Genomic DNA, 16,396 nt, shown 5'->3' with positions numbered 1-16,396 from the left:
TCAGAAATCCAGAAGGGTTACATATATTCCCCAAATCCTGAAACTGCAGTCTGTGTGTGGACTGTGGATTACAGGACTTAAAAAACAAAGTAAAAGTAAATTTGATCAACAAAGCACAAATATATTTACAATCTCTGTCTTATTTTTCTGCTAGATGATTGTTGGCACTGTTGACATGTCAAATTTTGAAAACCGTGTCCCCCAAAAAGATGAGAGTAATTGTAGACAAGAATAATGCATTATAGGCATGCATGTCAACTATGCCCGTGTGAAAACGTACATCGTGTACTCCTTATTTCAAATATTTCTAATCACCCAAGAAATGTTTGGAGAAAACTAAGCGTTGGTCCTCAATTGACCACATCAAGGACCAGCTTGCGGGACTTGTAGACCGACCACTTCATGCGCCGGTAATAAGCAGCTTGCATAAGCGCGAGCGAGAGTAGGAAGATCCATTTGACTCCCATCTATGATACAATCACAAGGTGGAGTAAGCAATTACGGAGTAGATAATTTATGCTGCCATTCAAATAAAATGGGTGGTGTAGAGCAAGAGGGCTACCAGCTTTCTCTCTTCCATCTCAGGCTCAGCTGCCCATGACAAGAATGAGACAACATCTTTACCCATCTGGAATTGTAGACAGAAGAAACAACCCATCCTTTAATTTAGTACTGAATCCGCGGCATAAGTTCCGTGATGCTCACAATAAAAAAGTAAGACTTACCTGAGCTTCCGTTGCAGGAGTACCGTCTTCATACTCGACAGCTCCATCACTAAGCATCTTGGGCATGGCTATGGCGCCACCAGGAAAGTAGGGATTGTAATGCAAGCCTTCACGAATCTAGATTTTAAATCAAAAGCAGAAGCTTACGAGTTAGGGTGTAAGAATTTCATCAGAGTATATAACCAAAACAAGGTACCTACCTTACCAGACAACTTCAAGCAAGAGAGAAAGATGCATACTCACTGGAAATTTGATTACGATATTCCTTTTCACAGTACAATTCTCAGAGGAATTTTAGAAGAAAAAAAATCTCAGATGAAGTTGGTAATCCTTTCAAATTCCAAGTAAAAAAGATTAGGTTTAGTGACGAGAGAGTGCTAGAGTGGCACAGCATTTTAAGATTCTTCAAACTTTGAAGTTGACTAGAGAGAAGCAAATAGCGCGAAAGGATTAATGGTTGGGTAAATTCAGTGTCAGTTCAGAACAAGTGTATGCCCATCATGCGCCAATGTGAGTCCATTGTATCCATATGATTGCTGCTACTACTTACGCATAATAAAAGTATAAACTGGGAAAGATCACACTGAGAACTACAAGAAACCATCAACACCAAATATAAATGAGAGGATTACCGAGACGCCAGCAGGTGGATCACGGTAACCAGTAAGAAGAGAAAAAACGTAGTTCTGACCATTGTGCCTGGCCTGCAAAAAATGTAAGCAAAGAGTGAGATGCAATTTTGAGGCCAAATATTGGATGAATGCAACCAGAATCCATCATTCGGTTACCTTTGTAATCAAGCTGAGGTCTGGGGGGTATGCTCCACCATTTGAAAATCGAGCTGCTTGCTCATTCGCATATGGTTGCGGCAGACGGTCGCTCAGCTTACCTGGACGCGTGAACATCTCACCTTCATCGTTTGGCCCATCAACCACCTCAATCTCAGCAGCCATTGCTTTTGTTTCCTCCTCTGTGTAGGCAACACCCACCAGATCTCGGTACGAGATCAGGGACATTGAGTGACAGGAGGCACACACTTGCTGATAAACTTGATGTCCACGCCTTATTCTGCTCATATGTTTTCAAGAAAATTAAATACGTTTTGAAGAGATATTACCAATTCAAGAGAACATTTTTACAGATAGCATAATTGTACTACTATTCCCCTGTTGCTGAACTTGGACTGTTCCTCTGTTGTTGGTTCCAATAGTGGAACACGGACGCAATTTGCCGGCTTATGGAAAAAGAACAATTGTATACTTTTTTATATTGCCCTAAGTGGACTCAACATAATATTGTATGATCAAATAACTATTGTGCTTCCATGCTATTTGTTAGAGTCAACTGGTCAAGAAAAGTTGTTTGACAAGAGAATATGATTTTACTTACGATGCGTGATCATAAGAACTAAGAATGCCTTCATGTGGCCAGGGATAGCTCGGAGATTCTAGCCCATGCTCTGCTTCATCAGCTGAGGCTATTGTACCAAAGCTTAAAAGGCCAGAAGCACCAACTCCAAGAATAGCCAATGCTTTCAGTCCAGTGAAGCCAGTGGTTCCTTCTCCATGATTTATCCGGGTCGAAGAAAGAAGAGATGAACCCTGTAAGAAGTACAAGATAACTAAGCAATACTGATTTGGTGCATGCATAGGTACTGTTGCAACTAGAACACTTTTGACCAACTACAGCGACTTAAGATGCTGGCTCTATTTATTTTTTTAGGTTAAAGGCAAATAGTCAAAAGCGAATAACATAATATGGCAAATTAATAATGGCCAGCAGTCAAAAGTGAATAACGTAATATGGTAAATTAATTTTTTGAAAGGGTAATTTTTTTGAAAGATTTGGGAAGTGCTTACAGATGGGTGCTGGCGAAATGCTTTCTTCAGAAGCTGACTAATGCCCCTCCCAGCAGCCATCTATGCCGCTGTATCAGACATCCCAAACACAAACAGGTCGATTAACATTTTGGAGTTTCAGTATTGTAGCGCAATAATAATTGACTTCTTGCAGAAGGATCCCAAACTTGAAGGTACAAGACTGATTGAAAAGTAAAGTATGGCGACTCCCTGATGACTTCCAATTGATGGATAATGATTTACAGTTCACCTACTACTAGAGGAGCTTTTAGAATTGAGGAGCAGAGCTCCCAATTTCATTCACCGTGAAAATGGATGTAATAAAAAAGTAGCAGGGTCTGCGCGATGTACATATAAAACCACATACAAAACAGAATCACAAACTAGGTAGTACTTTGGACGCCCGTAGGAGATCAAACGTACCGGCACCCAGATCCCGACACGCGGAAGAAGAAGAAACAGAGGCGGGTCGAGTTCGGCGACCGGTACCTGCGCTGCGCTGCGAGGAGCCGCTGGAGAAGTTCGCCGGAGAGCGAGCGGCCGGAGGGAGGGGCTGCACGTCTGCTGTCTGCGCGATCGGAGGCGGGGGAGGGAGGGAGAGTGGTGGGGAGCTGGGCTTTGTGGCGCTCCGGTGACCGTGCGTGGTGGCGGCTGGAGGAAGGTGCTGACCCGTGGGCCCGGGTTATTCGAGTGAGTTTCAAGCTCCACTTTTTTTTTTGAGAGAGAGGAGTTTCAAGCTCCACTTGAAACTGTCTGTCCACGTGGCTATAAAGATTTTTGATTTGGGAATGGGCTGGCCCGCTCTGGCACGGACCTTGTCCCTGTCGGCCCGTCTGTTCTGTCCAGGGACATGGAGCCGACCCAATTGTTCAATATCGAGTGGACTCATGTTCTTATTGGGCAACATGGTCCGACCCGTTTCAATACCAGATTGCACAAGAATAAAGAGCATTTATACAGCAATATTATTTCAACTAGGATCATTTAGCAGAAGGATTTTTAGTATGTTAGGATATTCAAAATTTATTTGTTCAAAGAAAAAAAAGGAACATATGCAACTTCGTACCATGAATCGTTTACATCATAAGGTAGCATATTTGTAACTCTAAAACCAAAAAAGTATTGGGTCAATAGATTAAAATTTTCACATAAGCATTAAGGGTAACAACCTTGAAAAGACATGTGCATTGCAACGACAGACTAGAGTCTTGGACCACTAAATTTGGGTCGACCCGTTTATCCCAGTCAGCCGACGATGACTGGCTTCCTTGACCCGGTTTTCTTATGAAGTCTGCCCAAAAGATTCTTCGACTTTGAAATTGTGGCCGGACCAGTATCCCAATGGATAACGACGATACATTCCCATTGTGAAGTAGGTTGGAGGTACGTTTCTACCTCCCAACCTTCCCCACGTGTGGTTGTTAATCATGTATTTGAAAAACATTGAATGTCTATATAAAAAATACCCTGGTATATACAAAATATGTACAACATGTATGAAAAATAGACATAAAAATATAAGTTTTCAAAAAAATGCTAATCATGTATTTAAAAAATGTTATTGTGTATACAAAAAATGTTTCTAGTGTATACGCAAAGTATTGAATTGTGTATGTAAAAAGAGTTGAGATCAAAAGAAAGAAACACAAAAAACGAAAAGCCTAGAAAGAAACAAAGAAAAAGAAAAAAAAACAGTAAAAACCATGAAAGAGATAAAGAAAATCGGTGGATAAACAAAGAAAAACATAAAACCAAAGAAAACATGTGAAGAGAAAATAAAACCAAAAGAATCATAAAAGAAAACAAAAAAGGAAAAAAGGGGAAAAGGAAGGAAAAAAACAGAGCAAACCAGTACGTGAAACCGAGCGAGGAAGCGACCTAAGCGTGAGCGAATGACCCGAGCTAATGGGTCGGCCCTGTATGTGTGCGCCTCCAGGAGATGTTATTCTCGCTACGAGGATGCAGGGACGAACCTCGAGGGTGGACGGACGGCAGCGCAAGGATCGGACGGATCCAGCCATCTCTGCAGCCCACGCTTCTCCTGCCGAGGATGACGGCGACGACACCATGGACCACCTCTGCGGCTCGAGCTCCTCCCGGGGTCGTCGCTGCACACGTGGAGACGGAGGCAGGGAGGAGCCGAATTTGCGCCAATGCGAGAGGAGCAGGGCTAGGAGGGCCGTTCCTATGGACAACATTAGCAAATACAGGACATCTGCATCAGCTTTAGCATGCCATTAAATTAAACAAAAGGTTACAAATTCACTTTCAAACCAATGTAGCGTCTCAGATTTACACACAAAATCTAAATCATTTGTTCATCACCCAAATCAGGAGCTAGTAACAACAATATAACCAACAAATTAATCACACAAATTAGAAGGGTAAACTAATAAAAGTTAGAGATATGCAGGCATGGAAGAAAAAGAAAACAAATGAAAGAGGATCTTACCAGGAGCTTAGGTCCTTGATTTGGCTGTGCAGATGCCAATGAAGAGAGGGGCATTGCCTGCTCTACTTCTTGCTCCAACCCACTTCTTGTCAAGCCCAGGCCTCATCCTCCTGCCATCTCTTCTTCTCAAAGCAGGCAGTTGAGCTCCTCCTGGACTACCGTGGGGATGCAGTGATGCAACAACGCAAGGAGGAGGGATTTCTCCTGCCTTCCTTGGTCGCTGGGTGAGGGCTCGTCCATGGCAGCAAAGACGTCGGCAGCTTGGATCCATCCTGATTCGGCCCTCTCTGTTTATCAGGGAGATAGTACATAAGAAAGAGAAGGAGAGAGAACTGAAAGAGGGGATTGGAGAAGAGAGAATACCATGGAGACGAAGCCGGCGCCGGCGCACCCACGCCGGCAGGGTCCCCGGGCCCAAGCTGCGCCTCTACCGCCATGAAGAAGATGCTGGTGGCAGCGTGCGGTGGGCCGCGTCGGCGGGACGGCGCCCGGTGACTGGGAGCGGCGGGAAGCACGACCGAGTGCAATCACGCGTCGTTGACGCAACATGGGGCTCCACGAGCTGCCGAGGAAGGAGGAGGCGTGTGGATCTGGGCCGGCGAGATCCGATGGATGCCATCATGGAGGAGCTCTCCACCAGCAGAATGGCGAGGACGACGACGTGTGAGGACGATGTAGAGGCACAGCGGCAGCGACCCCGGCTCCTCCTTTTGAGCACGGAGGCAGAGGGAGGGGGTGAGAAGACACGGGCGGAGGAGAGGCAAGGGAGGAGGAGGTGGTGGAGGCGGAGGAGAGGAGGCTGCGGCCGAGAGGGAAGGGGGCGGCGGCGGCACGGAAAAGAGTAGCGAGATGAGGAAAAGAGAAGATATTTTCACGGGAAAGAGAGGCCACAATCCTAATCTTTTTTCGCTCGATGCGTTTGCTGTGCACTATTCATAATGACACGTGGACGGCGCGAGCCTGCCTAGCACCCCCTTCATCCTTTATATATTCAATAAAAGAGCCGAGAAACAACCCCAAGCCGCCTCATACTTTGACCCAACGAAGAAACCTGCCTTTCGCCATCGAGACCCATGACCCACAACACACAACCACTTACAAAACGAGCCCACCCAGCATCGATACCCTCCACATGGAAGACCAAGTCAAAATTGACAGGCAGATTCCAAAATCGGAGCCTCACAATAGACAGGGTACTGGTGGCCCTCCTGGAGCAATAGTCAAAGAGATAGTAGAGAGCATGAAATTTTTTGAGTTGTGTATTTTTTTTATTCATGAGGGTACGAACTTCATTTTTGAAGCTCACAGTCTCACCAAAATAGCTCGTAAATTAGTCATAGGTAGGCATGTTTAGTTTGAAAATCCACATGGAGTACCTTTGAACATTTCTTGAATGACTAAAGTTGGCGAGATTCCTTAAATGAAAAAAACTTAGCACTCGCAGTAGGCGAGGCATAGCTCTCGCGATGTAGCAGCACCATCGTTTTGGCAAGCCGACCAGCGGTGGTGGGCCCAGAGCGCAGTGACACCTTGGCAGGCCGACCTGCCTCTGCCGCTGTGGGGCATGGACGTGTCGCCGCTAAGCAGGGGACGCATGGCGCCGCCCGCCGCTCTCGCCCGGGTCATATCCTGCCTCCTCCCCCCGCCCCTCCGCCCCCCTCCCATGCTCTCCACGCGTCTCCTCCGCCTCCGCCACCGCCACCGCCCCAGCTCCTGCTCCTCGCCCCTCCGCTTCGTCGCCGCCGCCGCCATGTCGTCGTCGTCCTCCTCCTCCTCCGCCGCGCCCGGCGGCGGCCGGAAGCCGAACCGCCTCGCCGCCGAGCACAGCCCCTACCTGCTGCAGCACGCGCACAACCCGGTGAGCGACCCCTCCACTCCATCCCACCCCACCCCACGGAGGCTCTGCTTCCGTCTGCTCGCGCCGCGGTTCTCCTCCCCCTCCCCCGCGGGGGGATTCCGCCGAGCACCTTGCGGTCGCGCGCGTGCTCCCTCGCGTTCGCCTGATTCGGGGAGCACTTACTGTATTTTTGGGCGCGAGTGACTGAGGAGCGCTTAGCTGAACACGTGGTCGAGCTATGTTTACGAGTTTATTTATCCTGAAAATTCAGATCCTTCTGGAACAGCTAGCCGTGACAAATGTTTCCTTTGCCTTTGGCTCTCCACTGGCTTTTGGATTGTCTGTGGATTATAGGTACCATTATTGAACTGGCATACTTACTGATTCCATATGCAGGTTGACTGGTATCCTTGGGGAGATGAGGCTTTCGAGAAGGCTCGCAAATTGGACATCCCCATCTTTCTGTCAAGTAATGCACTATACTGTCCAAAATACGAGTATAGTCTAGTGCTTCATTTAATACTGCTATAATCGGTTGGATTATGGGAAAATTATGACACCGTTGCGTAGTGGACTGATTCCTTGATGTGGTATTTTCATGAACAATTGTGTTAGATCAATTACCAACTGGTGGTGCTATAGTTCGGGGCAGAGGAATGGCTGCCAATCCGGCTCTGTAAAATTTCTAATAAATATTTGTGTAGTGGATGGGTGTTGCCAAGTTCAAACTAAAGCTAGATTCATTCAAATTCATATGTTTCATTTTAGCAAAACAAACCTACTTGTGACTTGCCTAATACTACAAATTTAGTTAGTCCTTTTGTTCTATCTTAACATCCTTCTTTTGCTGCATGGGAAATGTGGATGTGTCCGTGAAGTTGGCTATAGTACATGCCATTGGTGAGTTGTCGTTCTTCATCTTATCGTGATTTCTTTGCACAACATAAAGATGTTAACCACAGTTTTTATTACTGGCTGAATGTTAAAGGTGCCATGTAATGGAGGTGGAGTCTTTTGAGAATGAAGAAGTTGCTAAGATTCTAAATGATTGGTTTGTTAGCATCAAGGTAGTGTCGTGTTTATAAGCACTAGTTGCTAATTGTTTCACTTCCCACTCATTACATGTCTTCCGGTGTGTGCAAGTTATGCAAATGCAATGTAACTGCAATTCTTCTTTCTGATTATTAGTTTTGACAGGTGGATCGTGAAGAGCGGCCAGATGTTGACAAGGTATTCTGTTTTCTAGTGATCAAATGTAAAAGAAAAATGCTGTTTCTTGTGGATGGCAGGCTTTATTTTCCTGTTTTTCTATTGTCACACTTTTGAGAGGTTTTGACTTGCACGAGTTCTTGATTTATGACACTGTCACATTCTTTAGGTTTATATGACATATGTGTCAGCGCTGTACGGCGGTGGTGGTTGGCCTTTGACCGTCTTTTTATCACCCAACTTAAAACCTTTGATGGGCGGTACATACTTTCCACCAGATGATAAGTATGGAAGACCTGGGTTCAAGACTATTTTAAGGTATCAGCTCAAATACCTCATTTTTGAAGTTGATTGCTGGTAGGATCAAGTACTCTACCAGGTATAGGGCGTAGGTGGTAAGGGAAGGATGGAGGGAGACGTGGCGAGGATCGGGTGCGCCGGCGGCAGGGCGCCGTCGCGGCTAGGAGAAGGGCGGCGGCTAGGGCTGTTGGCGGCTAGGGTTCCGGCTCCTCAGGGAGCCGGGCAATAGGAGATAATATTCTTCTTATTGCTTCCCTTCAAAAAGAGTCTTACAACCTATATTTATATCCTAGATAACTTGTAGAAGAATCAACCTAAGATAACTTGCCTAAGATAACTTGCCTAATCTGAAAATAAAAACTAAGATAACTTGCGGGCCTAAGCCGGCCGGCCATAACACTTCTCCCCGCCTGCACAAACAGCTCGTCCTCGAGCTGTAAGGTGGGGAAGCGCTTGCTTGAACTCTTCGAGGTAATCAACCAGCGTCAAACACCTTCTCGACATCTGGGGCGGCCAGGTCGGCGGCGACGGCGTCCTCCGGAATGTAGTCTGCAACCTCCAGGTAGAAGAGTCGCGGGCAGGCGTGGCCGGGCTTGTAGGGTTCGTCGCAGTTGAAGCACAACCCTTGGCGGCGACGCTCGAGTATCTCAGCTGGGGTGAGCCGGCGGAACGGGCGCCCCGCGATCGCGGCGAGGGGTGCCGCAGAAGCCTGCACAGGCCGACCCTGCGCGGAATCCGGTCCGGGTAGCGACCCAGCAGTCTGGGACGGTGATTCCTGCTGGATGGCCACCGCGCGGCGCTCGAATGCGCGGGCGTAATACATGGCCGACTGGAGATCCTGGGGTCCCCGAAGCTCCACGTCCACGCGGATATGGTCCGGTAGACCGCCCACAAATAACTCGGCGCGCTGAGTTGCGGAGACGCCCGGCGCGTGGCACGCCAGGGCCTGGAAGCGGTCGGCGTAGTCCTGCACCGTGGATGTGAAGGGTAAGCGGCCGAGGGCCGCCAGTCGGCTCCCGCGGATAGGAGGCCCGAACCGGAGGAGACAGAGTTCCCGGAAGCGCTCCCATGGTGGCATGCCGCCCTCGTCCTGCTCGAGGGCGTAGTACCAGGTCTGCGCTGCGCCTCGAAGATGATAGGACGTGAGCCAGGTGCGATCCGAAGCGAGCGTCCGCTGCCCTCGAAAGAACTGCTCGCACTGGTTGAGCCAGTTGAGGGGGTCCTCCGTGCCCTCGTAGGTGGCGAAGTCTAGTTTGGCGAAGCGAGGGGGTGTCGGCCCGCCGTGCCCGGGGGCGGCCGTAGTTGCCGCCGGCGCGTATGCTGGGTCGGGAAGCGCCGGGGGGTAGTTCGCCGAGCTGGAGGGGTGATCAAACCGCAGGGAGGGCGTCGGGTGTTCCGGCGCCGTGGAGTAGACCGGCCCCGAAGACGAGCCGGTCGCCCAAGCGGGGATCGGCGATGGTGACGGTGGAAACTGCACCTGGTGCAGGGGCCGACCCGTAGCCCTAGGCGCAGGTGGTGGTACTGTCGATGGCGGCGGCGCCTGGTGGAGCTGCACCGGCGCCTGCGGCGTGGGGGCCGGCGGTGACGCCGGAAGAAGCTGCTGGGTCTGGCCCTGCTCCGAGGCGCCGGTGCCCAGGTTAGGGCTGGGCGGGGCCGGTGGAGGACCCTGCTCCGAGGCCGCTGGAAGGTAGGGCGCGACGGAGGACGGCGCGGCCGGCGCGGTCCAGGTGGGCCATTGCGGCCCCGTGGTGGCGAGAAGTGGCGGGGCTGCCGGCGCGATCTGCGGCGGCCACTGCGCCCAAGGCGGCCGTGCGGCCGCTGGGGCGAGGAGCGCCGGGTAGCCTCCGGGGACGGCCCCCGGTGCCGAGTACCACGGAAGCGCCTGCTGACCCGCGGCCATGGCTGGATGGAGTCCGGTGATGGCCCCCGATGCCGAGTACCACGGAAGCGCCTGCTGACCCGCGGCCATGGCTGGATGGAGTGGTGGGGGCGGCCCGTACGGACCTGCCAGGTAGAGGCGGATCCCTTGAACCGCGGTGACGAGGTCATTGAGGACGCCCGCCATGGCCTTCGGCGTGAACTGTTGCGGCTGCGGGGGAGGTGATGGCGGCGACGAGTGTTGGACGGGGGCCTGTGGCTGCCCTTGGCCCGGCGTGGTGCCGGGTGCCGTTAGGACCGACACTGAGAGCGACGCAGTGGTGCCCGCCGAGAGCGAGGCCGTGACGCCTGGCGCAGAGGCGGCGGTGGTGGAGGAGTTGGCGGGCAGCGGTGGTGGTGGCGGTGGAATTGGCGGAGACATGGTCGAAACCCGGTTACCTGATACCAAATTGGTAGGATCAAGTACTCTACCAGGTCTAGGGCGTAGGTGGTAAGGGAAGGATGGAGGGAGACGTGGCGAGGATCGGGCGCGCCGGCGGCAGGGCGCCGTCGCGGCTAGGAGAAGGGCGGCGGCTAGGGCTGTTGGCGGCTAGGGTTCCGGCTCCTCAGGGAGCCGGGCAATAGGAGATAATATTCTTCTTATTGCTTCCCTTCAAAAAGAGTCTTACAACCTATATTTATATCCTAGATAACTTGTAGAAGAATCAACCTAAGATAACTTGCCTAAGATAACTTGCCTAATCTGAAAATAAAAACTAAGATAACTTGCGGGCCTAAGCCGGCCGGCCATAACAATTGCTCATACATGATCTGACAGTTTTGCTCATAACTTCTCTTCAGAAAGGTCAAGGAAGCCTGGGATACTAAACGTGATGCGCTTGAGAAGTCAGGAAATGTGGTCATTGAGCAACTTAGAGATGCATTATCTGCCAAGGCTAGCTCTCAAGATGTGCCAAATGATGTGGCTGTTCTTTATGTAGATCAATGTGTTGAAAAGGTTTGAGAAGTACTCCAACTTTATTTTTCTGTATGCTACTACTATGAACTTCTACACAAACAGCTGGTGAGACTGACTGAGTGAACTAATTGCTCGATTGAGTTAACAACAGTGCAGTAGCTAAACTGCATTTTTCCTGGATGGCGTATCCTGGTTCCTGATTTATTTCATGTCTTATTAGGGCACTCTAATATCCTTAACTCAGCGCCACTAGCTTGTCATAGCCTATCAGGATCTCACCTACCTTTTTCAGCTCTTATTTTTTCTTAACTAGCTAGCTTATTTGCCTTAATAGCCCTGCACCTTATATCCATGCAGTTAGCAAGCAGTTATGACCCAAAGTTTGGTGGATTTGGCTCTGCTCCCAAGTTTCCAAGACCTGTTGAAGATTGCATAATGCTCTATAAATTCCGGAAACACATGGAAGCTAGGCAGGAGAGTGAAGCTCAAAACATAATGAAGATGGTAACTCATACACTGCAATGTATGGCTAGAGGTGGAGTTCATGACCATGTTGGAGGTGGTTTTCATAGATATAGTGTGGACGAGTGCTGGCATGGTAAGTTCACTTTAATCTCAAGGAGACATTTTCTTTTCATGTATTTGCAGAATTCATCTCTCATATTTTCTCTCTGTGCAGTTCCACATTTTGAGAAGATGCTGTACGACCAGGGACAGATAGCCAATGTATACTTGGATACATATGTTATCACAGGAGATGAGTATTATTCTTCAGTTGCACGTGATATACTTGATTACTTGAGGAGAGACATGATTGGAGAAGATGGTGAAATTTTCTCAGCAGAAGATGCTGACAGTGCAGAATATGAAGGTGCTCCAAGAAAAAAAGAGGGTTCTTTCTATGTGTGGACAAGTCAAGAGGTACATACTTAGTAGTGCATATGTAAGCCTTTTCTATTTATTCGCCGATTTAATGCATACCCCTGCCCGCTCCTTATGAAATGGCCATTAAGTTCGAACTGTCGCATACCATCAACCATCATGTAAGCCCGCCTGCTGTTGACTTTGAGTTTACATCGTAGCCACTTTATACACTCTTGCTGGTTTCTCGAAAAAACTTTATACATATTGGAGCTCTTTACACAGGCTTGCACTTCAGCTAGATGATAATCCAAGTTGAAAAGACAATTATAGTCTCCTCTGCTCTTGTTCCACAATAAATGTACTTACAAATAGGACTCAAGTCATACCATTAGCGACTGGACTCTGTAGCCATTGCCTAGTCTTATACATACCGGCTCTAAAGACTGGCTAGTCTGATGCCTACCTCCTAATAATCAATAATTTTATGTAAGTTGTTCTCATGTAGTTGGTACCTACTTGGTGCTATGCAGAATTTTATTGAATAGTTCTACTACATTTTATTCAAAATAGAAGAATAACTCACACAGACTCTGCACCTGAAGATGCACACAACTCAATTTATTAGAAGGTCACAAAAGTTTGAATAAACTAAAATCGGCAGGCTGTCAAGTCACTAAAAACTTAGTCAGTACAAAGCCTATCGCTAAACTGTCAACCGTATTTGGTGATAGATCCCCTATAAGGCTGTAACATGCCCAACTTCTTGCTACCAGCCACCATATGCTCCTGCCACTGAAGCAAAGACTAGGATCCCAGGCAGCTATATATTTTATATTTGTTGATTTGTTTATTGGCCTCAACTTCTGGTATATTGCATGCTCAAGCTGTCTAATATTTGTCACATAGATCGAAGACACACTTGGGGAGAACGCGGAGCTGTTCAAGAACCACTACTATGTTAAATCGTCTGGCAACTGTGACCTTTCGGGGATGAGTGATCCTCACAATGAGTTCAGTGGTAAAAATGTGTTAATAGAAAGAAGACCGGGTTCATTGATGGCATCGAAGTATGGCAAGTCTGTTGATGAATATTATGGAATCCTGGGGGAATGCAGACAGAAGTTGTTTGATGTCCGATCAAAAAGGCCAAGACCACATTTGGACGACAAGGTTCTTGTCTACATGCTGACAGCAGCTTGTTTTTAATCTGGTCACATAATAATCTATTAAATATGATTTGTTTTAGGTTATTGTTTCATGGAATGGATTAGCAATATCTGCCTTTGCAAGAGCTTCACAAATTTTGAAGTCAGGACCACCTGGAACCAAATTTTATTTCCCTGTAGTAGGATGCGATGTAAGTTTTGTGCTCCATTCTCTGAATATTGCATTTTTATTTTCTGTCGTTGACATGAACTCATGTTATTATAGTTATGTGACTATGTGCATGATCAGCCAATCAATATGGCAGGAGCTTTTATCCATCCCTGCTTTCTTCAAGCCTTTGTCATACTTTTCTACTCCATACTTCATTGTTCAAACCTATCCCTGGGAATGCAGGCCCATACATCTGTTCAAAACTGTTAGAATGAAACTGTCTATTATGTTATGTCGTGTATGACAAAGACAAAGAAAACACCATGATGTTGTATGGGGACCTCTTCTGCAGCAGTAGCCATTTATGTTGTTTTGTATCAGGTCTAAAAAGCTATCTCCCCTTCGTGTGCGAGTGGAGGAATCCATGTGCTGGATTTTTGCGTTCACCTGCTTTACATCACCAAGTTTATTCACTGTCCAACTGTAGCTAGTCATAAATTTGTTTATTGACCACCCATATTTCTGGATTTTTTGCAGCCAGTAGAATATCTTCAAGTTGCAGAAAAGGCAGCAAACTTCATAAAGGAAAAACTCTATGATGCAAGCTCAAAAAGGCTGCATCATAGTTATCGAAATGGCCCAGCAAAAGCACCAGGATTTTTAGATGATTATGCCTTCTTAATCAATGCCTTGCTGGATCTCTATGAATATGGTGGTAAGATAGAGTGGCTTCTGTGGGCTGTCGAGCTGCAAGTCATTCAGGCAAGTGAAACACACTTGTTAAATGCATCGATGTTATATTTCACGTCCCTTGCATAATACTTTGCCATGACTACATACATTTACAGGATGAATTGTTCTTGGACAAACAAGGGGGTGGCTATTTCAATACTCCCGGAGAAGACCCTTCTGTCCTTTTGCGTGTTAAAGAAGATTATGATGGTGCAGAGCCTTCTGGAAACTCGATGGCAGCGATCAACATGGTCAGGTTGTCCAGTATATTTGATGCTGCAAAATCTGAAGGCTACAAACGTAATGTTGAACATCTCCTGGTATGTACTTATCTAGTTTACATTTGTATGCACTATATTACAGCAGTAGTTTGGTTTCATTCCATAAGGTTTATGCTTCACCATGGTCATTTTTCCTGCCCTAGACCCATCAGAGATGAGATGAGTAACATTGACAGGATATCTGCTTATGCTTGCAAATGGATTTGCTGTTTTGTAGGCGGTGTTTGAGACTAGACTGAAAGAACTTGGCATAGCATTGCCGCTGATGTGCTGCGCAGCAGACATGCTCACTGTTCCGTCAAGGAAGCAGGTAGTGCTGGTGGGGAATAAAGCATCTCCAGAATTTCAAGACATGGTCGCTGCTGCATTCTCGTCATACGATCCAAACAGAACCGTGAGTGATGAACTAGTGGTTGTATCATATGTTCGACATAGCACCCCTGTTATACATTTACCGACCAGGATACATCTTTCATTGCTCCAGGTGATCCAGATAGATGTCAGCAATATGGAAGAGATGGCATTCTGGGAGAGCAACAACGCAAACATCGCGCAGATGGCACGGAGCAGCCCATCGGGGAAGCCAGCGGTGGCGCATGTGTGCCAAGAGTTCAAGTGCAGTCCTCCGGTGACCTCTCCTGGCGCGCTCCGTGAGCTGCTCAACAAGACGGTGGCTGCTGCGGGTTCAGCTGTTTGATGCTCCGCTGCCTTGCTGCATGTTACTAACAGTCTGTTTTCCCGCAAGTTTGTGTCAGACGTTTACATGTTTGCAGAGCTTATGTAGTTCATGTGCGCGCCATCGACAAAGCTCTTGAGACCTTTCAGTTGGCAGTTGTATATAGATGTTCCCAGTAAAATACAAGGCTAGACTTGTACGTCACACACTTGTGTGCATGCATTTCATATGTTTGCACAGGGAGGCTTTCTTTGTATACATGACACTTTATAAATAAAGGATCAAATACAAGACAGTGCGGTGAATGGTTTCACTGGAATTTGGATGACGCCATTCTAGGCTTCTCATCGCAGATAGGTTTACGGACAAAGCGGCAAAATTTATACAGGTTATGGGTAAAGCGGCAAAATTTATGCGACAGAATCGATTTACTTCACATCGTTCCAAAAAGAAGTACATGTAAAACAGTAGACAATAACCAAAAAGAAGAAGCTACGATCACTGATACGAGTATGGCGTTTTATTAGGGCTGACAAGTGATATTAACATGCACAGCGCCTTCATCTCCACCAGACTGAAACTGAGACCGTTTGGACAGCTAGATGTAGTGCAGCATTCCTTCCTAGAGATTGCAGCTTGAACTCCAGACATAAAGCAATGGGGCTTCACAGGTAGCACTGGGAAAGGGAGGAAAATATTTCTAATCAGACACCTTCAATTCAGTTCAAGAAAGAAGAAACAGTGCCAGAATGACAATACTTTCAAAAGCAACAATCATCTGACTACAAAATCAGGAGTCGAAAAGGGGCACCAGGAACACATGTTCTCAGTTACAAGAAACAAAAGTCACAAAGTCTAAAATATTCTAGAAAAAAGTGAGACATATAATTGTTTGAGCACCTAGTATAGTATACCTACAGATTTTTACTAAAAGTACTTATGCGCTGCGTGAGAGGAAACGCAAATTTAGGGGCAAAATAGTTGCTTTTTTGGACTTCCAACTAGTTTTCTTTTTGCACAGGAACACAGAAATATTACTTCATCATGAGAATTAACACATGTATAGAGCACTGAAGCAGGTGACCTTTTTTCGCAATGTTTTAACATTAGAAAGTATATTTTCAGACTACCTTTTTCATCCAAACAACACATGCTCCAGGGAGCCACAGTACAATTTATGTCCAATATAACTTCAAAAAGCAAGGGGAATAATGACAGATGAAACTAGCGGAGGGCGATGACAATGGCATAAAGGATGTTTTATGACCCTTGGGATGGAACATAAACATTAAGCATCTTACCAATGAC

General features: G+C 47.2%; 3 protein-coding genes across 3 annotated transcripts in view; 1 reads left to right on the top strand and 2 right to left on the bottom strand.

Moving 5' to 3' along the window:
- On the bottom strand, positions 1-3,259 carry LOC119270285 (cytochrome c1-2, heme protein, mitochondrial-like). The gene is made up of 8 exons (XM_037552283.1): positions 3,074-3,259; positions 2,585-2,652; positions 2,115-2,326; positions 1,514-1,793; positions 1,358-1,429; positions 726-842; positions 563-628; positions 1-467 (listed from the first exon to the last, which is right to left on the bottom strand). The coding sequence occupies exons 2-8, from the start codon at positions 2,642-2,644 to the stop codon at positions 351-353; spliced, it is 924 nt and encodes a 307-aa protein (XP_037408180.1). The 5' UTR covers positions 2,645-2,652; positions 3,074-3,259; the 3' UTR covers positions 1-350.
- A 3,319-nt stretch (positions 3,260-6,578) lies between these two features.
- Positions 6,579-15,383, top strand: LOC119270282 (spermatogenesis-associated protein 20-like). The gene is made up of 15 exons (XM_037552281.1): positions 6,579-6,894; positions 7,270-7,342; positions 7,752-7,773; positions 7,862-7,940; positions 8,071-8,103; positions 8,252-8,400; positions 11,101-11,257; positions 11,576-11,816; positions 11,898-12,139; positions 12,989-13,252; positions 13,329-13,439; positions 13,937-14,161; positions 14,248-14,451; positions 14,630-14,806; positions 14,897-15,383. The coding sequence occupies exons 1-15, from the start codon at positions 6,601-6,603 to the stop codon at positions 15,107-15,109; spliced, it is 2,484 nt and encodes an 827-aa protein (XP_037408178.1). The 5' UTR covers positions 6,579-6,600; the 3' UTR covers positions 15,110-15,383.
- Positions 15,384-15,484: 101 nt separating this feature from the next.
- The window catches only part of LOC119270283 (probable potassium transporter 2), a 6,051-nt gene continuing 5,139 nt past the window's right edge, over positions 15,485-16,396 (bottom strand). The window contains exon 10 of the mRNA XM_037552282.1: positions 15,485-15,765. The gene's annotated coding sequence lies outside the window, so the exon portion shown is untranslated. The remainder of the gene's footprint in view (positions 15,766-16,396) is intronic.

Source organism: Triticum dicoccoides, chromosome 3A, assembly GCF_002162155.2.
Source record: "Triticum dicoccoides isolate Atlit2015 ecotype Zavitan chromosome 3A, WEW_v2.0, whole genome shotgun sequence".
NCBI classification, from domain to species: Eukaryota; Viridiplantae; Streptophyta; class Magnoliopsida; order Poales; family Poaceae; genus Triticum; species Triticum dicoccoides.
Note: the sequence above shows the minus strand (reverse complement) of the source record. Positions and strands in the feature narration are given on the sequence as shown.